The sequence below is a fragment of the Lepisma saccharinum genome, chromosome 8 (assembly GCF_977018435.1).
Source record: "Lepisma saccharinum chromosome 8, izLepSacc3.1, whole genome shotgun sequence".
Lineage (NCBI taxonomy): Eukaryota > Metazoa > Arthropoda > Insecta > Zygentoma > Lepismatidae > Lepisma > Lepisma saccharinum.
In genome coordinates this window covers 53362440-53381156 of record NC_139236.1, presented here as the reverse complement: position 1 = coordinate 53381156, position 18717 = coordinate 53362440, and the positions used below count along the sequence as shown (strand labels likewise).

Here is an 18717-nt window from a genome sequence, read left to right as displayed (position 1 = left end):
AGTGGACAGGGATTTGAAAAGGAGTGAATTCACGTCCCAGGAAGAAGGTCGTTAACCCAACATTGCCACGAATACCTACGGGAACATTTTTTTCCCTTCTTTTTTGGTTGATTAGGTATTGCACGCGCCAAGCTAACACTTCCCGTATCTTGGGCAGAGAGAGTGTGAGGTGGATGAGCGAAGCGGTAACAATGGAAGGCGGAAGAGCGCCTTCTCCAACAATAGAAAGTGTCACGCTGAAGGAGATGTTAGTTCGGTTCCCATACTTTCACCGCTGCAGCAAAATGGCGGAGGTTACTCGGTTTGTCATAAGATCTTTCTTGCCTCGGGGCAAAGACTTCTTTCCGCAACCCTCCACGACAAAAGATTCGTGGGTTGGATCGGGATATCTGGAGCATTTCTCACACTTCCTGGTCGCGTACAAAATGAGGAAAGGGCTGTTATGTATGCTGCATTTGTCGAAGTCAAGGTGTTTTTTTGCAATCGTGAATCATTTTTTTTAAAATATAAATAAACGTTAAGTAGAAAATTATTATTATTATTATAGAGCCGCGATGGTCTAGTCCGTATGGCGTCTGACCCGGGTTCGGTTCGATTCCCGGGGTGCGTGATCTAAGGTCGGAATTTTTCCGGCCCTGTCCCCGCGTAAAGCAGCTCTGTGGCTCATCCAGCCTGGGAGGTAGAGGTAGCCGGAGCATGGCGCTGATCACATCACCTCCAAAATAGCCGCGATCGAGAATATGTGGAGCCCTACCCCCACATCCCTTAAATGTGCCTTCATGGCACGGTGCTATGTGAACGGGGAACTTTACCTTTTCCTTTATTATTATTATTATTATTATTATTATTATAGCTTAAATTGAAGTGGAAGATTTCAATCGTTCACAAGGTTTAAGAAAATGGAATAAACAACAACAAATGATTAGCCATTACTTATTATTCATTAATTTGAAAAATCTGCTATACAGAGCACAAACTTCAAATAAATTTTTGGGAGGAAGATTGACATACGATATGTACCTATAATATATGTATGCGTATGTGTGTTCTTACACACACATATATAAGTGTGAGTGTGTGTGTAATATATAAAATTTACACCTTTCGAGGACTTTTAAGGGGAGAAAGTTTCTTTGCACTCCCCCCGGTGACGACGGTGCTGATATACGTATATATATGTACATTTTAATTAATACGTGTCAGAAGCTAAACAAAAATGTGCTTTGATTAAATTTAACTTTTTGCATTTTTGAGGGAAGAAGTAAAAATTTGATGGTTGACCATAATCATGCTCTTGAGTAATGACAATGTAGAGACAATGAGAATTAAGCGAAATAAAAAGAAAATTGATGTAATTCGCAATTCTACTTTAGTATGAAATGTAGGCCGAAATGTAGCAGTAATGCGCAAACGGTCAATTGAATGCAACACGAGCATGTTTTGTAATGGGCAAATTTCGTTTTTTATTGGGCAAATATCTGCACATCACTATAATTTCAATTACTCATCTACTATGTTAAAAATGCTCTTGAAAGAAATCGGTTATGTAATCATTGTGCTCAACAGCATGTAGATTCTTGAAAATATGATGTAATTAACAAATCTGTAAACTAGGCCACTTACCACAGATTTAGCTACTGAATATAATGCCATAATACCATCATAATGAGCAAGAAGTTTATTCTCTTAAACGTGATTGATTTGAATTTAATTGTTGCTCCCCTCCTTCAGTTATACGAAACGGAAAAAACTGCAAACTGTCATGTATTTTCTATTTTTTTAATGTCCATATGCTCTACGATATTTATGTACTTGTGCTACAACTTTTTTTTCAAGTCTACACATTGCATAAGACGCTAATTTCGCTTGTAAACATTAAAAATACCTATTTAGCATGGGTATGTGCACGTAATTACATTTTTTCCTCATTTTGTAGGTCGTTGGAAAGCTTAAAACATCAACAAATCGTTCGCGTATCAGTTTACATACGGGGAATTTACTTTTAAAATTTATATTGAGTGAATTTTCTTCCCAATTAACCAAAAATAACAAAAATGCAATAAAAAAATTATCTTCACGGTGCTATCATATGTTTGAGAGAAGTTGATAAAAATTGATTCTGGTAAAGAGTTAAAGGAGTTAGTCGAATTCATCCCAAAGAAAAACAAGAGACGTGATGTTTCTAATCTATAGATTTGGAAAATTCTAATGTATATCTGCTTATAATTCTCGGTCATGAAATCCTACAAAGATTGGGGGTTCGTGGTGCTGACCACACGTCACCTCAATACTGGTTGGATGACCGCCCACCTCTGCTGAGGCATGTGAGATTGAGGACTGTTGCGGCAAGGTTTATAATAATAATTATTATTATTATTATTATGTGATCATAATTATTACTGGGTTGTGGAAGGCTTAAGTTAAATGACAGAAATAAAATATTTCTGTTTTTGAGTAAATGGTGGTTGTTACATGGTTTCAAATTATTGACAAATGCATTGTCCTTAAAACTGAAATAGATTATATATGTGTATATATATAGTCATTATGTACGTAATATTAATATAACCTATGAACACACACACACATACATATGTAGAAACATCTTGCCAAATTTTACCAGCCTTTCAATATTTATTGTTTGTTCTTTCCTATGTAACTGGAATCCATTTATAACAACAGCTTTAAAGGCGCGCAATCAAGTAGTAATATTTAACATGAACAAATGCTTGTTTGTTTTGAATTTATGATTATTCGTGTGTCAGTATTGTAACTTACCTTTAACTCATTAGCTGATATTTGTCCTGGCTCCTTTTGTAAAGAGCAAAGATACTTCATACCAGGGGGTGCTCGTTGCTATGTGAAGTACGTATGCATTACGTCATCTGGGAGGATCGGGTTTGACGGTGCTCGTTGCTATGTGCAGTAAGTTTGGTGCGGGGTACATTTAGCTACTAACACGTCGCAAAAATCGGAACAAGCAGGTTGTTGTTTTTGTACCGTTCGATTTATTTTTATTGTATTTTTGTACTTGTAGACTGCAATCATGTCTAATTGTGCTGTAGCAAGCTATGAAAACTATAACCAGAAAACTAAAGGAAATGACATAAAATATCATAGATTTCCAGTCGATAATTGCGTAAGTAAACAATGGATTCATGCTTGTAGACGAAATGTAAAAAATGCAAGTGTGCAGTGCCAATTATTGTGAAGAAGACTATGTGCGAGATCTAAAAGCAGAATTTCTGTATTTTCCACCAAAGAACGTGCTGAAGCCAACTGCAGTGCCATCGCTAAAATTACATCCAATTACTTTAGTATCAAATAATTGAGGAAATGGTGTAGTTCTCCTAAACACTTCACAATATGCTTCGCTTGTAGGACGTGCTGATAAGGTTTGCAGATCTGTACGCTACGAAAGACACTCAATAAGGAAACGTGCCCTAAACAGGCTAAAGACTATGCTACCAAAAAAGTGAAAAATATATAGACGTTGGTATATACACAAACTGCAAGCAATGTTTCGTTGTTGGAAAACATATTCGATCTATTACAAAGGAGAAATACACATCTGCATAATGAAGCAAATAAATTAAAGATTACAAACAACTAGTGTTGCCCACGGGACGAGACGGGACAGGCTTTTAAAAATTCGAGACGAGACGAGATTGACCATGTGTCATAAGACAAACAAATATTTTCGAGACGAGACAGCATTTCCACGAGACTCCACGAGACGAGACAGGCCAAACTCTCGTCTCGTGGGCAACACTACAAACAACCTCTTTCAACCGCTTTAACCAAATAAAAAAGTTCAAAATCTAGAACGTAACCTAACCGACAGTACTACAAGAGAAGTCATCAATATTTTGAAATGTGTTCAACTAGTGCGAAGTACGTAGTGAGCCTAACTGATTTGTTAAGTACATTTTATGTAAGTCGGATTTATAATTATTAACAATTTCATTTAACACAGACCGATGTTGATTGTGATTTGTATGTTCACATTATTGTGAAAAACGTTGTCGGAAATGGGCATTTCGAAGATCGTGTACTAACTTTCACGATATTCGAAATGAACTTCACTTAGTACATTTTCAATTCGAGTTACATAGCGTTGTATGCACGATGGTAAATATTGCATAAGTGAATATTACACCCATCATTAAAATGTTTGCAACTTTGTTCAATTTTGGTATTTCACAAATATATTGTGAATAATTTTGTACCCTTGTACTCAATATAAACCAATGGATGTTACATTATTTCTTTGTAGTACATTTCTGTCAAAAAGAGCAAGATCTAAGATTAGTGTAATGCAAGTTACTTCGTTAATGTACAAATGTGTGTCGCATATCAGCCTTGGAGTATATTTTCCGGGTATACAACTCAGACAGACATGGAAATGGAAAATCTGCGGACAAAGTCCTTTAACGAATAATGATTCGTACAGGTGCACGGTCAATCATTGTGAGTTCATGTAACTTTTCTCCTTTATTGTTTATTTAAACTAAGATATTTTCATCGATATTCTCAAAGCGTTTCATTTACCGTGTGATCAAAAATCTATTTCTATAGGCTTGAATTAGTAGGTTAAGACATTCAAGTTTGATGTTCCTAGTACTCATCAAGTATTTCGAGTAGGTTAACTTAGTTAAATTAGTACTTGTACACTTCGACTCATCTTCTGCACGCGTTTGTATGTAAAGTTCTTAATACAAAAAAATACTTTTTAGAACTATGACAACGATAACTTGCAGCCAAATTTGAACCAGAGAAATTAAAAATATCTGCATATTACAAACTGGAATTGCGTTTTCAAAGTCTGAAACTACTATCTTACACACTATTTCATCATTCTTCCTCCACATAAAACTTTTCAAAAAATTTTTGCTTGTGGAACTTTGATCCGTACGAAAATTATTGTACAGTAAATAAATACATGAAGAAGATTGGGAATTCTTTCGAATTTAGAGTAAGTATCAAATGCAGAGTAAAATTTTATCTAGATTGTATATTGCTTCTTTCATTTGATAACTTCAAAAATAAAGTTACATTATGGTGAATGGTAAAGATTGGATTTTAAGTATATCAGTATAATTTTAATACTTTCTGATGTTATGTAAAATTTGAAATGTTCCTGGAAATGATTGCAACGTTCTGAATGAATAAGAAGGAACTATTTAGTCAGAAAACTAAATATTAGGCATTTGTACTGCGTTGTGTTAAATGTTGTAAATAGATTATACCGGACTACTATCGGATTAGAAATTACGGATATTCAAGTTTGGACTTCAATTAAAAGTTAATCAGTAGAACCACATAAAAACGAGTTACATCAAAATTCAGCTTATTCAATTCTGTGTCAATCTATAGTTACCAATTTATTTTTTTATTATGCCTTCTATTTTTATTATCGTGAGAACAAGATAGGATTATTTTTTAGTTTGGCAAACTATCGCTCTCTTTGAGATTCTATAAATAAAGAACGGGTGTTTTTTATTTATAGATTATATATTATATAATTTATTTATTTATTATCCAAACTCTAATATCCATAATTTATAATCCGATAGCGATAGTACTCCTGTGACGTTCTATGAGCCCGTAGTACCTCGGAGGCCTCTGTCGATCTCCTTGGCGTAGTGCTTAGCACATCGCGCTTCGACGCCAGGGGTCCCGGATTCGAATCCAATCGGGCAAGATATTGATTTGTCCTTAATGGGAAAATTGAGAATTTAGTAAATGTGATAGTATATGTGAAAACAAATATTGATTGATTGATTTGCTTCATTTTACTTCACTTCTTGTGCCACTTTTGGCTAATTTGCGAAGATAGGGATGAGTGATGAAATGATGAATGAACACTCACAAACATCCATGCCCAAGCCAGGATTCGAACCCAAATCTCTGGCGTTGAAGTGCAATGTGTTAACCACACTACGCCAAGGAAGCCGGCTTGTGGAAACAAAGAAAGAGATCGAAGGGGGGGGGGGTACCTCTTATGGGTTTTCCTTTCATATTTTAAAAAAAGACAGAAAAGCAAAAATAAACCAAATCTGTCTATCAATTCTTTCTTTGTAACTCTTTCACTATGCAATTCTTCTTTAGCATGCAACGTTTCTTATTAAAATCATAATACGATTTATGAAATGATGAATTCTGAAATTCTAATTAGAACACGGACAACCTTCTTTGTAATATATCGATCATGTTTCAGAAAAATGAATTTTTACAATACTTTTGCATGTGCAATTTTCCCCTCTTTTAAAAGTAGCATGTTTTAATTATGTTACTAATCATTAAAGGAATACCTCAATACCATCCCGAAGTATGATAATTAATATTTACCCCTCAAAGTAATGAAACACTTTCCCTCTCTGAAACTCGCATAGAAATGATAGAGGCCGTTTGCTTCTGCCCAGCCCCGAACGAACATAACCGAAGGGGCACCGAGCATAACCGATCCTCCCACATGACGTCACGCGTTCGTGCATGATCGGCAATTTTCGGATGGCGCTACCTTATAGTATATTAAGTTACCTTGACTTCATACTACTCTATGGAGCTTTCCAAGGTAGGGATGTAAACGAAAGTCTTGATTTAAAACCTCGGAAAAGGTAATATACAACGATTAACGCTTTCTTTTTGCAATTTAGATTACAAGTCTTTACATTTTTTTTCGTTTAGTGTTGTCGGCTTGGCTTCATCGATACTCCCCTGTTGATATGAATCGTCCATGGGTTGCTAGAGAACCCATGTCTCGATTATTTTGGCTGCATCATTGATAATGGACTATGGACTTCATAGTACAGGAGGGTCATTTCAATTCCACGGGGTTGATGTTCGTAATTGCGTCATCTCGGTTGATATCGCATCTCTCCTGGACACCTGGACTGCTGGCAGTTGGCCACCAGCTAGCTAAAGTTTCCTTCGAATTACGTCATAGCATGTATGAGAGTCAAAGCAAATTAACGAAAAAAAAATAACATTTCTTCTAACATTATTGATCCGTGTTTTTTTATAAATCTCAAGTTTATAGCTTATGAAACAAATGTAATGCCCTTAAACTACTTATATTATTTTTTAAGAGATTAAACTATATTTGCATCAAATACTCTCCAACCTAAATTCTTAGTGGTGTTATTTTATTACCCATTGCCCTGTTTGGAGCTGAAAAGTAAGTGGGAAGACTGAAATAAAATGCTCTTACACTTCTGTAAAAATTCTACTGACTCTGAATTTCAGCAGGCCTTTTCGCAAATGGCAGTCGAGGAGAATGTAACTCCAGAAGGTTTGCGGTCAAATAAATAACCTCTTACTCATGTCGGAAGACATTTATGTAACTTTTGTATTGTCTTTCCAAGCCACGGTAACCATTATGTACTTAAGTAACTACCACTCGACACGAGTGAAAAACCACTCATGAAACCTTGTTCCATATTACATCAACAAAAAAGATCGTAGTTTCTGATTATCCGTCATTACCGTCATCGTAAATGCTTTGTTGTCCTTTTCCTTATTTACAAAGAAAATTAGAAGTTTTTAATAATTAGGTGGTGTTAATTTACTTTAAACTAAAGGGGTGCAACAGCTCTTTGAGAACCAAGGCTTTCCGCGGGGATTTTCATTGGGCTACGTGTGGTCGCGTCACATCACCTCTGTTATCTGGTTTTACCGAGATGGTCCCCCAACTGTCCATCGGGGATCGAACTCACCACTGGTCTTAACCAAATGCGAGAGCTATAACCATTTGACTATGCTGGAGTCCTTCAATTAATAGTCGCTAGAGAATTACGTACGCAGATTATTGTGCAAATATTTTAACTCAAATGAACGAAAACATAACATAAACATGCCTTGAATGAAATATTACAAGCAGATGATATCTTGATTCATTGAATTCTCAAATTTATGTTGAGGTGTGTCAGCTTCTATTAACGCTAAGTGGTTGTTTTTTTCCCCACCACTTCGAACCTACCTCCGTGGCGGAGTGGTTAACACATCGCGCTTCGACGTCAGGGGCGTGGGTGTTCTTTGTAGGTGTCCCTTCATCACATCATCCCCCCTCATCGTCACGATTATTATTTCCTCGAAGAATTTATCCGGGTACTTTATCTTTAGGAGGGATATTTTCTGAAATGTATTTTAGATGTAGATATAAAACTTAGAAAGTAATTTCGAGCAACTGGGGGTAGGTGATGTTCTCGAGATATACTACATCAAGTCATTTCGACCGCGGTCATTATTCATTACAATTTTGGGTAACATTTGCTGCACTTTGTCCTTCAGAAATAAAATGAAACGCGACTATGTCATTTATTTACTTCAATTTATTTTGCATTAATCTTGATTTCAAGTTATAGCTAATGTCTACCATTTGCTTGAGTAAATGTAACTCCCATATTTCTTCGTTCATCTGAAGTATGACTGAAATATTATGCTACTTTTTAAATTCCAAAGAATTTTGCCTTCTATAAAAGTGAAATCTAAACTTATCAGAAGAAAACTATAAGAATGTGCTAAGTACACAACAATTTTAGAAATACATATTTTCCTTACTTCACAAGTCAACGAAACATTACGGTCAAAATGACTGTAATTTTATGTGTTACCAGTTGTCACTTATCCGAGTGTTAAAAAACGGTATGTTTAGGGACTTAACTCTTTTGCTCTAATATATTAAGTACAAAGCAATACCCACTTCATGATGAAAATGTATTAGTTAGTGCTAGTTTTTTTTAGGCTTTTCCTCCTAAGCTTTAGCATTTTTTAAGTGTCCATTTATCTTCATTTATTGACTTCATAAGTGACGTGTTACCGATTTATGGTTAAAATATTTTGGGCAAGTCAACACAGAGATCGTTGCCACCGTTTCACAACATGAGAAATAGTCCTTAAAATATCTCAAAATAGAATTACGGCCAGTGAGGTATTTGAATGTTTTTTTCAGTGTGAGTGGGTGGGTGGGTGGGTGGGGAATTCCGGCGACTTCACGTGAAGTTACAGAGTGAGAGGGAGGGACAGATTAAAAAGAGAGAGCGAGAGAGAGCATTGTACAGTCAACTGCAATAAAATTGGGTTCACTGCATAGCAGAGTTTGGACTCTAAATAAAAAATAACAAGTAGACCTACATAAAAACGAGTTACATCAAAATTTAGCTTCTTCAATTCTGCGTTAAGCTATGATAACCAATTCTCTTTTTTCGAGTATGCCTTCGATTTTTGATCGTCGTGAGAACAAGAAAAGTGCCTTTTTGTGTGTGTTTTCCAAACGACCGCTCTCTTTGAAATTCTATAAAAAAACAAAATTGTGGTCCGACCGTGATGAAATTTAAATACAGTGCAGGTAAAAAGGTTTTCAACACAATTCTAAATTTTCAATTTTAAAATCGATCGAAAAAAGGCTGTTTTCAATTTTATGAAACAACTTTTCTTTTAGCATCGGGTCAAATACGATCTTGGTGTTGTTCTCAAGCTCTTTGTATCTGTTATTAAATTCCATTATCGTTGTCAATTCACATAACGAAACCGATTTTATACAAATTTTTATTCACTACCGCGAAGTCGTGGAAACTGAGGTCTGTCACTGCGATTTTACGTACGCCTCATGGTTAATTTTTTAATTAGAATCCAAACTTGGGTATTCATAATTTTTAATCCGACAATAGATCCTGAAATTCTCACTTCCCTGCCAGGCGTTGTGTGTGTTGCCTAACTCATCGGCGATTACAGAACGTAACATTGAATATTTGGTATTACAATTCGTTCATCGCCGCAAAGTTAGGCAACACACATAACGCCTTGAAATTGCAGGATCAAGCTGTCCTATTTTAACTGCCGGTTACTGTGGCTCCACCGGGAATCGAACCCGGAATCCTTTAATTACCAGGTGACAGATTAACCACTACACTATTGAAGGGATCCTTTTCATTACAAAACGTATTAGATTCATTGTTTCTTTTTAGAGACTTCCAACATAAAAGTATTTCGACAAATATGGAGAAAGTTTCAAGTGCCACATAGTGCGTATATCATTGGACTCAACCAATGGAAGATTGATTCAATGTTCACAAAGAAAGTGACAGGGAAAACATTCTTAAAATTTGGTTCACAAGATTGAGAAAATTGGTAACATTGACTAGATTATAATCTTCTAATGATTACTTTGTATCCCCACAAGCGAGAAAGAAAAAATATATAAGTTTCATAACAGCTGAAAAAGACCACCGTTGTGCATTTCGTGCAAAGCTAAGATACCTGAACCCAATATGGCCTATTTTCTGCTTCCAAGTAGTTACATGGTTAATATAACATATGACGATAGTATGTTATTTAGATTGTCCTAATGACTTCATTGAACCTGTTGGCTGTACCAATAGTACAATAACTTCAAGACAAAGAAGCGAAATAGCTGGTCCTCGTGATTGCGTTTGTGATCTAATATCGCAAATGGAAGTTATTACTTATTACATCTTCCAAGTGACAGGTGTTTATATCCCTGGTACATATTATGATAGCTAATAATTTGTACTTTACAACAATGTACTTGGTGACTACTTTAATGTAAAGTCCTGTTTATAACGAAGGAAAAAGACAACTATGTAAGGTAGACTCAATATGGCCTACGTAGGAATATATAGTGAAGAGCATGTATAAATATGACATTTGTTAGTCTTATGTTCACGTAGAGTGTGGGACTCAAATCCATATTCTTCTGGTAACAAATTACAAATTGAGACATGTCACTCCCTTGTTTATTGGTTTGTAAGCAATGTTACTTCTTTGTGCAAATCTCATGTCATTATGTAAATACAATTTAAGTGCATCAATATACTCATTTTTCTTCCTCCTCTTCTTCCCTTCTCTCTCACCCCCTTTCTCTTCTTCCTTAACAACATTTTGGCACTTTCTTTACAATTTATGTTGCATTTTTTGATATGAAAGAATAAAATATACAGAGTGGGCCAAAAGTCAGGTGACAGTATTGTCATAGGAAAGGCTGGTGTGTTGGAGGTCTACTTTGGCCACATATGATGTTTGGGGGGAGGGGCAAACCCAAGGACACATGTGACAACCCCGGCCGCCATCTTGGAATGCGCCATCTTAAACGCAACTTAGGTTTCTTAAATTAAACCATAGGCATGTGACATATGATTTCCAATTGTTTTTCGTCAGGAGTTCAATGCCGCAAACCGTTTTGTCCTATCGTGAACCTTTTCCTAATTATGGCCTGTTTTATCTTTGCAGGTATCAACAACTGAATAATGGTGCTGACGACCGAAGAACGTGTGGAGATCTTCCTCATGTGTGGAAATCGGAGCTTGCGTGTGGTGGCTGCAGAGTTTAATGCATTACACCCCGATAGGGAGCCCATTTCCCAAAATGGTGTGGCCAAACTCATCAGCAGATTCCGAAAGACGGGATCTGTGGCCGATAAAGCACGCAGTGGTCGCCCGAAAACGTCAACAGATGAGGCAACCACTGTTGCTGTTCTCGCATCCTTCTCCAAAAGCCCCAACGTAGCACCAGACGTATCGCCCTTGAATCTGGAGTTAGCCGAACGTCCATACGGAGGATACTTGCCGTTAACAAGTGGCACCCATAGAAAATTCAGATGCACCAGCATCTGACAGAGGAGAATCCTGACCGTCGGGTACAGTTTGCCGAATGGGCAACGGAGGAACTGGAGACCAACCCGGGTCTCCCCTTGCAGGTGTTCTTCTCCGATGAGGCACTTTTTTATGTAAACGGAGAAGTGAACAAACAAAATCACCGTTACTGGAGTTAGTGACAACAACCCACACTGGATTGATGAATCGCTGATCGTTGGTTCCGAGAAGGTTATGGTATGGTGTGGTATTTTTGGCACGAGGATCATTGGCCCATTTTTCATCTTCGGCACGCTGAATGCCGACCACTACCAACGACTGCTGGATGAGGAAACTTTTCCGTCGCTTTTGTCGGAGGACGGTTCGTACCCAACGTTCTACCAACAGGATCGAGCCCCTCCCCACTACGGACATTGTGTACGGGACTACCTGGACCAGCAGTTCCCTGGGAAGTGGATCGGGCGTCGAGGACCGGTAGAATGGCCACCACGGTCACCTAACCTCACGCCTCTTGACTTCTACCTGTGGGGCCACCTCAAGGCCATGGTTTACGCCGTGAAAATCCAGAATTTACAGCATCTGATGCAGCGGATTGTGAATGCCTGTGCTGCTGTGCGTCCGGAGACATTGCTGGCTGTGCATGAGGACTGGAAGAGGCGTGTGGCACAAACCATTGTGCACGAGGGTGGTCATTTCGAGCATGTGTTGTGAGGAGACACAACGGAGGAAAGACAGGCCATAATTAGGAAAAGGTTCACGATAGGACAAAATGATTTGCGGCATTGAACTCCTGACGAAAAAACAATTGGAAATCATATGTCACATGCCTATGGTTCCATTTAAGAAACCTAAGTTGCGTTCAAGATGGCGGATTCCAAGATGGCGGCCGGGGTTGTCACATGTGTCCCTGGGTTTGCCCCACCCCTCAAACATCACACGTGGCCAAAGTGGACCTCCAACACACCAGCCTTTCCTATGACAATGCTGTCACCTGACTTTTGGCCCACCCTGTATAACTAGGCCATATTGAGTACATATGTACCCAATATAACCTAAACGTAACTTTTTAAATAAAATCTTCCCTGCACCCACGTAATTATTTGGAATTGGCTCCAATTTCCAGTAAACATTCAGAAATGTTCCCTCTTTTGAATCTTGCAATTATTTTTATCTTTCTGGATTTGTATACCATTAGAATCAGGTACCTGATATAAAGAATCGTGCTTGAAAAGCTCAGTAATGTTCCATTCGACATGGATGAAGCCCTGAAAAGCCTTTCCCAAGGGAATTAAGTTTGAGAATAGTTGTGGTCACAAAGGTTTCGAAATCAGTAGTTCTGGCAACACACTTTCAAGGTGATGGATAGTTATCCTGACAGTATGGGATATTGGACTGTCATGCTTCAAAATCATTTGCAACTTCTCCATAACTTTACCTTATGAACGCACATTATGAAGTATACTTTTTTAAAAAATCAAAGAAGTTAAAAGAAGAACTTGCCTGTCTCTTGGTACGCTGGGACTTGGAGACGATCTGAAGCTTTCCGAAGCAGCTTTTGGCGAGCCTTCTCCTGGAGCCATGGTTGCACTATCAGGTGACGAGGTACTTGTATCAGCTACGCTTTCTCCTGGAAGATATGGCACACACTACAGTCGCAGTCAATACACTTGAATACATTACTAAGATTAAAGTGAAGTTATAGCTTATTTTAACAATGATAATGCTACTTGATATCAAATACCCAATCTTGTAATGTGAAATTCTCACAATAAGACATCTTTGGCGACAAAGTTATACTCTGTCATATTTCTTTGCAATGAGACAAGGTAAGAACCGATAGAGAAAATTGTTTAAAATAGAATGTTGCATTCGTAAGTGGGATTAAAGTGACATCATATTCACGAAAGAGAGAAGCAAGAGAAACGAGGCAGAGAGAGAAGAGAAAATAGGGAAGAAATTGAGCAGAATAGAAAATACATAAAAAGAAATGCCCAAGAAGAGAGAAAATTTAAGAAGGTGGAAAGCTAGAAAGAAAATATTAGAAAAGATTAAGGAATTATAAATAAAACGGAGAACGAAAGAATAAGTGGGCATTCGGAGGGGGGGAGAGTGGAACTTGGGGTTTAAATTTGGGGGAGCAGAATAGATTTTTTCTATTCCATAAAATAGCACCCACGATTATTTTGCTAACTATTACATTTTTGTGCAATCATGAAAATAACTCATTACTTTGCTCATTGGGTCCCAGGAGATTGATTAACCATTAACGTCTAAATTTTAATAATCCTGAAAATTGAGTAGTGACCTCCTTTCTCCCGCCAAGTTACGCCTATGGTGGAGGCTATAGTGAATTTGATGTGATCAGCAAGGTGACCACATTTTTAAAGCAAGAAAACAGGACATATTTCATATTTTCTGAAGGAAAAAATGGGATGGCAAAATGTACACATTTCAACATAAACTGTTTAGTCATAAATACTTATGTTCGTAAACCAATGAAATAAATAAATACTGTGTAAAAAAACTGACATAATGGTGATATGCGCTGAACTCCAAGCAAGCAGTCCTTTAGAATTAGAAGTCATTGACTGATAATTTGTCGTGCCGATGAGTGGATCTTCTGAATGTTACTATGCCATAGTTCAGAGTAACAGTAGAGAAGATATATAGCTGCAGTAATTCTATGGCGATAAGTTATTGTCACAAGAAAGTGGAATTTTGGGATCCCGTTTTACGTTCAAAAAAGGGACTGACTGTCTCGACTAATACGAGACGTCTGATTACCACGTTAAAGCCACTATTAGATCAGCTCTTCGATCGGGTAAGATAAAATTAGAGTAAATACTTTTCTCAAGTAAATTGTAGCAGAGCCTTGTGTTCTGTAGGATGATAATAAAGATACACTAATATTTCTGGTTTGTTTCAGTTCTAACTTTAAAAATTTCAAAAATTAAAAATGGCATAGTTATAACTTGCAAACTCTTCCTATTTTGCATGAACAATCATCCTGTGAAAATCAAACAAGTACTGTTTAAAATCAGCAGAAATGAATGAATATTAGTTGATGGTCAGATATTTCTCGCTCAGCGTGAGTCACTGAATAAGAGACAATCTGCAACAGTAGCAATGAAAGGAAAAACCGCAGTACATCAATGTAATGTAACACATGAAAGAGAGGTTGAAGTATGCTGTACAGGAAAACTCTGGATGGAAAAAAAAAGAACTCTCAGACCAGTTTGTACGAGTTAATTACCCTGTCTAAAGTAGGTTGAACTTAGCAGTAAAACTATGCAAACGGCAGCCCCTGATTGGTTGTCAAGGAGACGAGTTTTCTCTTGTCAAGTCCAACAAACATGTTAAGGCCAATGCCACGTGAGATAACACTGCATGACAAGGTTGCTGCGTCCGTAAATATGTAACAAATCGAATGTCTTCTCTGTTCATTAACATACTCTTCCCAAAGCCATGATTTGCAAACGTGTATAAGTTTCCTTAATACTCTACTGGTTGTTCTAAAAGCGATAAATACTGAAATCGGCAGGTTAGTTGATATTAGTAAGCGGGAAAATAAGGGCAATAAAATATTACAAATAGGCACTAAATGGCGAGAAAGAACACTATCAATAATAAGCAGGTAGCCTAATAAAATGTGCAAAAATATGCAAAATATAATTAATAAGCATTGTGAAAAATACATTAAAATGTAAAAATAAGCACCAAAATGTAAAAAATAAGGTCCAAAATTAGTCAATAGGTACTAAAAGGCGAAAAACCAGAAGGGGAACTAAAAATTAGGAATGTCCACTAAAAGTAATAAATGAACACTGATAGGTTAAAAAATACACCACCCTGCATTTCCTTTAAAAAAAAAAGATCGGATGATATGAAATCAGTAGGTGATTCTGGAATTATTTTGAATGCTGATCACGGAAATGACATCCATTTTTTCCCATCGCGTCAGGATTTTTCACAATTTCACAATCAAAATTCTCATATTCGCCATTACATTGCATCCATTACCTAAGGCATCAAATCAATTTATGCAAGGGAAATTTAGGTTGTTTCCAAATCAATAAGTGAATTCGAAAGTATTTTTAGTGCTGATCAGGAAAATGACTTCCGTTTTTTTCCATTACGTAAGGATTTTTCACAATTTCACAATCAAAATTATTATATTCGCCATTCCATTACGTACATTACAGAACGCAATAAAATAAATTTAAACAAAGGAAATTTCGGATGTTTACAAACCAATAGGTGATTCTGGAAGTATTTTAAATACTAATCATGCACATGACATATATCCCATCACGTCAGAATATTCCCCTAGATCATGATTTTTCTCCACGTCATTAAGTTCAAACAAGACACTGGATAATAAACCTTTTTCGAGCAAGGCCTCATCTCCAGGAAGCTATCAACTCTCGGCAAGCCACGGCACCTAGCGACCTGTTCGGTGAGATGAGTCTAGGCAAAATGGATAATAAACCTTTTCCTGCTCCAACAAAAATAGGCAATAGTTAGGCTGGAGAGTTCAATGAACTAACCGATCTCTAACTACGCACTGGTAATGATCAGGCTGGAAAGTTCATACGAACTAACCGATCACTGATCTTTAACCGATTTCAAACCAGACAGTACATTATAGCATTGAGTTTTATACATTTTGTGAAGGAAATCCAAGTTTATGAGGCATCTCAAAAATGGAATTTACGTAATCAAAGTTTACAATTTTCATATCAATGTGTCTTATGAAGATTGAAGGTGGATTAAAAGCTTATTATTCTATGTGCATTTATAGTTCGAAATTGGAGGATTTGTATTGTAGAAAGCCAATATTTTACCATCATCTAAACAGAGCCATCTATTGAGGAAATCATGGAACTACACATTTTATTGCGAAATTAAGCCAGTTAATATATTGCTATTTTCTGAAAAACTAGACGTGATGGGTAAAAATGGATTTCATTTTTGGAATCAGTATGTCATCTGTGAGTCATCCATACCCATGCAGGCCTGTGATATCACTAAAATGTCATATGATATGATATTTATTGATATTGATACAAGCCCTTGGGCTGTGCGTATCCTACAATATTGTTACATAAACACCCCAACTTAAACATACACTCCACCCTATTGATCATACATTCAGAAACATTTATAAACACAAACATGTCATAAATGGGTAGAGAGAGGCACTGACTTGACAGACGATAACAACAAACATACATGGAAAAGTTAAGAATTAAAACACTAAAAATGGAAAAGTGATCTGAAAATATATTAAATACGCCATAATAGGTGAGATCGAAACTCTGAGTAAACCATTGCTACACCTTATTTTCCTCCACGTATTCAAAATGAAAAATTACCTAACGTGCCAATCGTGACTAGCTGCCTTAATTCCATTGCAGAATTACTAGGGCGGTCTAAGGTGTGTTAGGCAAGAACTATGTTATCTATGGAGGAAGGTAGACAAAGGTAGACTTTGGTAGACAGAAAGTCAACCAAGTTTCATGCCACCGTAAAGTAAAAATCATTATCGTGTTGTTGTCTTATCTTACGTATGGACCACACAACAATGACACCCTGGCCAATAAATATGCGATTGTTACTAACAACACTGTTGAAAGAAATGCCGATTTAAAAACTTTGGTAACTCGAAATAAAACACCTTTCTAGTAATCTTGACCCTTGTAACTTTCCTCTCGTTTACCTGCTTCAAGTATTCACAAAACAACTTTCTTTTTTCCTCCTTCTTATCGACAAACGAGAGGCAAAAAAAACATGGGCTCTTGCATATTGCGAAAATGATATTACATGTTCCCATTTTCCCTTTCGGAGCCTTTCCATAAAGGATTACGAGCAGTCTGCAAGCACATGTACTTGCTGGCAGCAGAGAGTGAAGGGGGGAGGCTACTTTCACTCCAAATGCTAAGGCAAACTTTCTCTTCGTAAGACCACTTTTCCAGTGACGTAACGATGGTGATCTTGCCCTGGTAGAAAACAAGAAGCCACTTCTTCCCTGCCAATTCGAAATTCTTTCTTTTTCTTAGAAGAACCAAATGAAACGAAATTGAACACAAGATTCTTTCACTTTTAGATATACTTTATGCATAGATAGGCTAAGCTAATCGGGACTGGACCTACAGTTTGACGTGGGATCCGAACCACTACATGGCTCCATCAGGTATCGAACCCGGGACACCTCGATTACAAGTCGAAGACGAAATTGAACACAGTGCAATGAAATGAAATTGGGATGATAAGAAGGGAATACACATTATAGTGCGGATTAAAATGAATTAGAATAATAAAATGAAATAGAACTATATAAAATACAGCAAAGTTCAGTGAAATATAATACAATAATAATAATAGACTGAAATCAAGTACAAGATTGGAATAGAGTAAAAAATGGAAAGCTATATTAAAAATAATGAATAGGAATTTGATAGCATAATATTCAATGCAATACGATTAGGATTGAATAGAATCAGCCAAGATACGCGAGAAATAATATTAAATTCAAGAGAAGAGACTGCGGTATAATGAATATGAAATCATACGCCAATGGATAAGGGTTTAAAGAAAAAGCAAACCGTTGAATACAAAACGAAACTTATCACTGTACGTTTTAAACTTTGCTAATTTTCAAAAGATCAACAGACCTTGTGACAAATATAATCGAGATTTCCTCGAAACAAACTTCCATTGTTCGTGTCTCGGGATCCAACATGGAGTGCACGAAAATCTCGGCATTGTAAAGATCCGACAGTCTTTCGAATGCACTGGGAGTTCACAACATTTGAATTTACAATGCCTCGAACCGTGACGTGAGCTGCATTTCCTGATTTCTTTCGGGTTACGTCACTGAACTTGTTCTACATTTCGCGCTTTACGTAATGAAAGAATAATGAAAGGGTGAAGAAGTTACACGATTCGTGATCTGTTATCATGGAAGATACGCTCCACGTAGACTTTGCACCACCCATTCAACCAACACCCCTTTATTCAACCTGCGAGTGGCTTTCTCTTTCAAAACAACCTCTTTATCTATGCAAAACAATCGCTACGGGAGACAGTTTTACACTATTAGCCT

General features: G+C 37.0%; 1 protein-coding gene across 4 annotated transcripts in view; it reads right to left on the bottom strand.

The window, feature by feature from the left end:
- Positions 1–18717, bottom strand: part of LOC145991003 (hormone receptor 4-like) — a 348060-nt gene that overhangs the window by 36622 nt on the left and 292721 nt on the right. For 3 of the 4 annotated variants that reach the window (XM_083126656.1, XM_083126659.1, XM_083126657.1), the window contains exon 3: positions 13113–13239. In XM_083126656.1, coding sequence (XP_082982782.1) covers positions 13113–13239 — 127 coding nt within the window. The remainder of the gene's footprint in view (positions 1–13112; positions 13240–18717) is intronic. The other variant, XM_083126658.1, reaches the window with a different exon arrangement.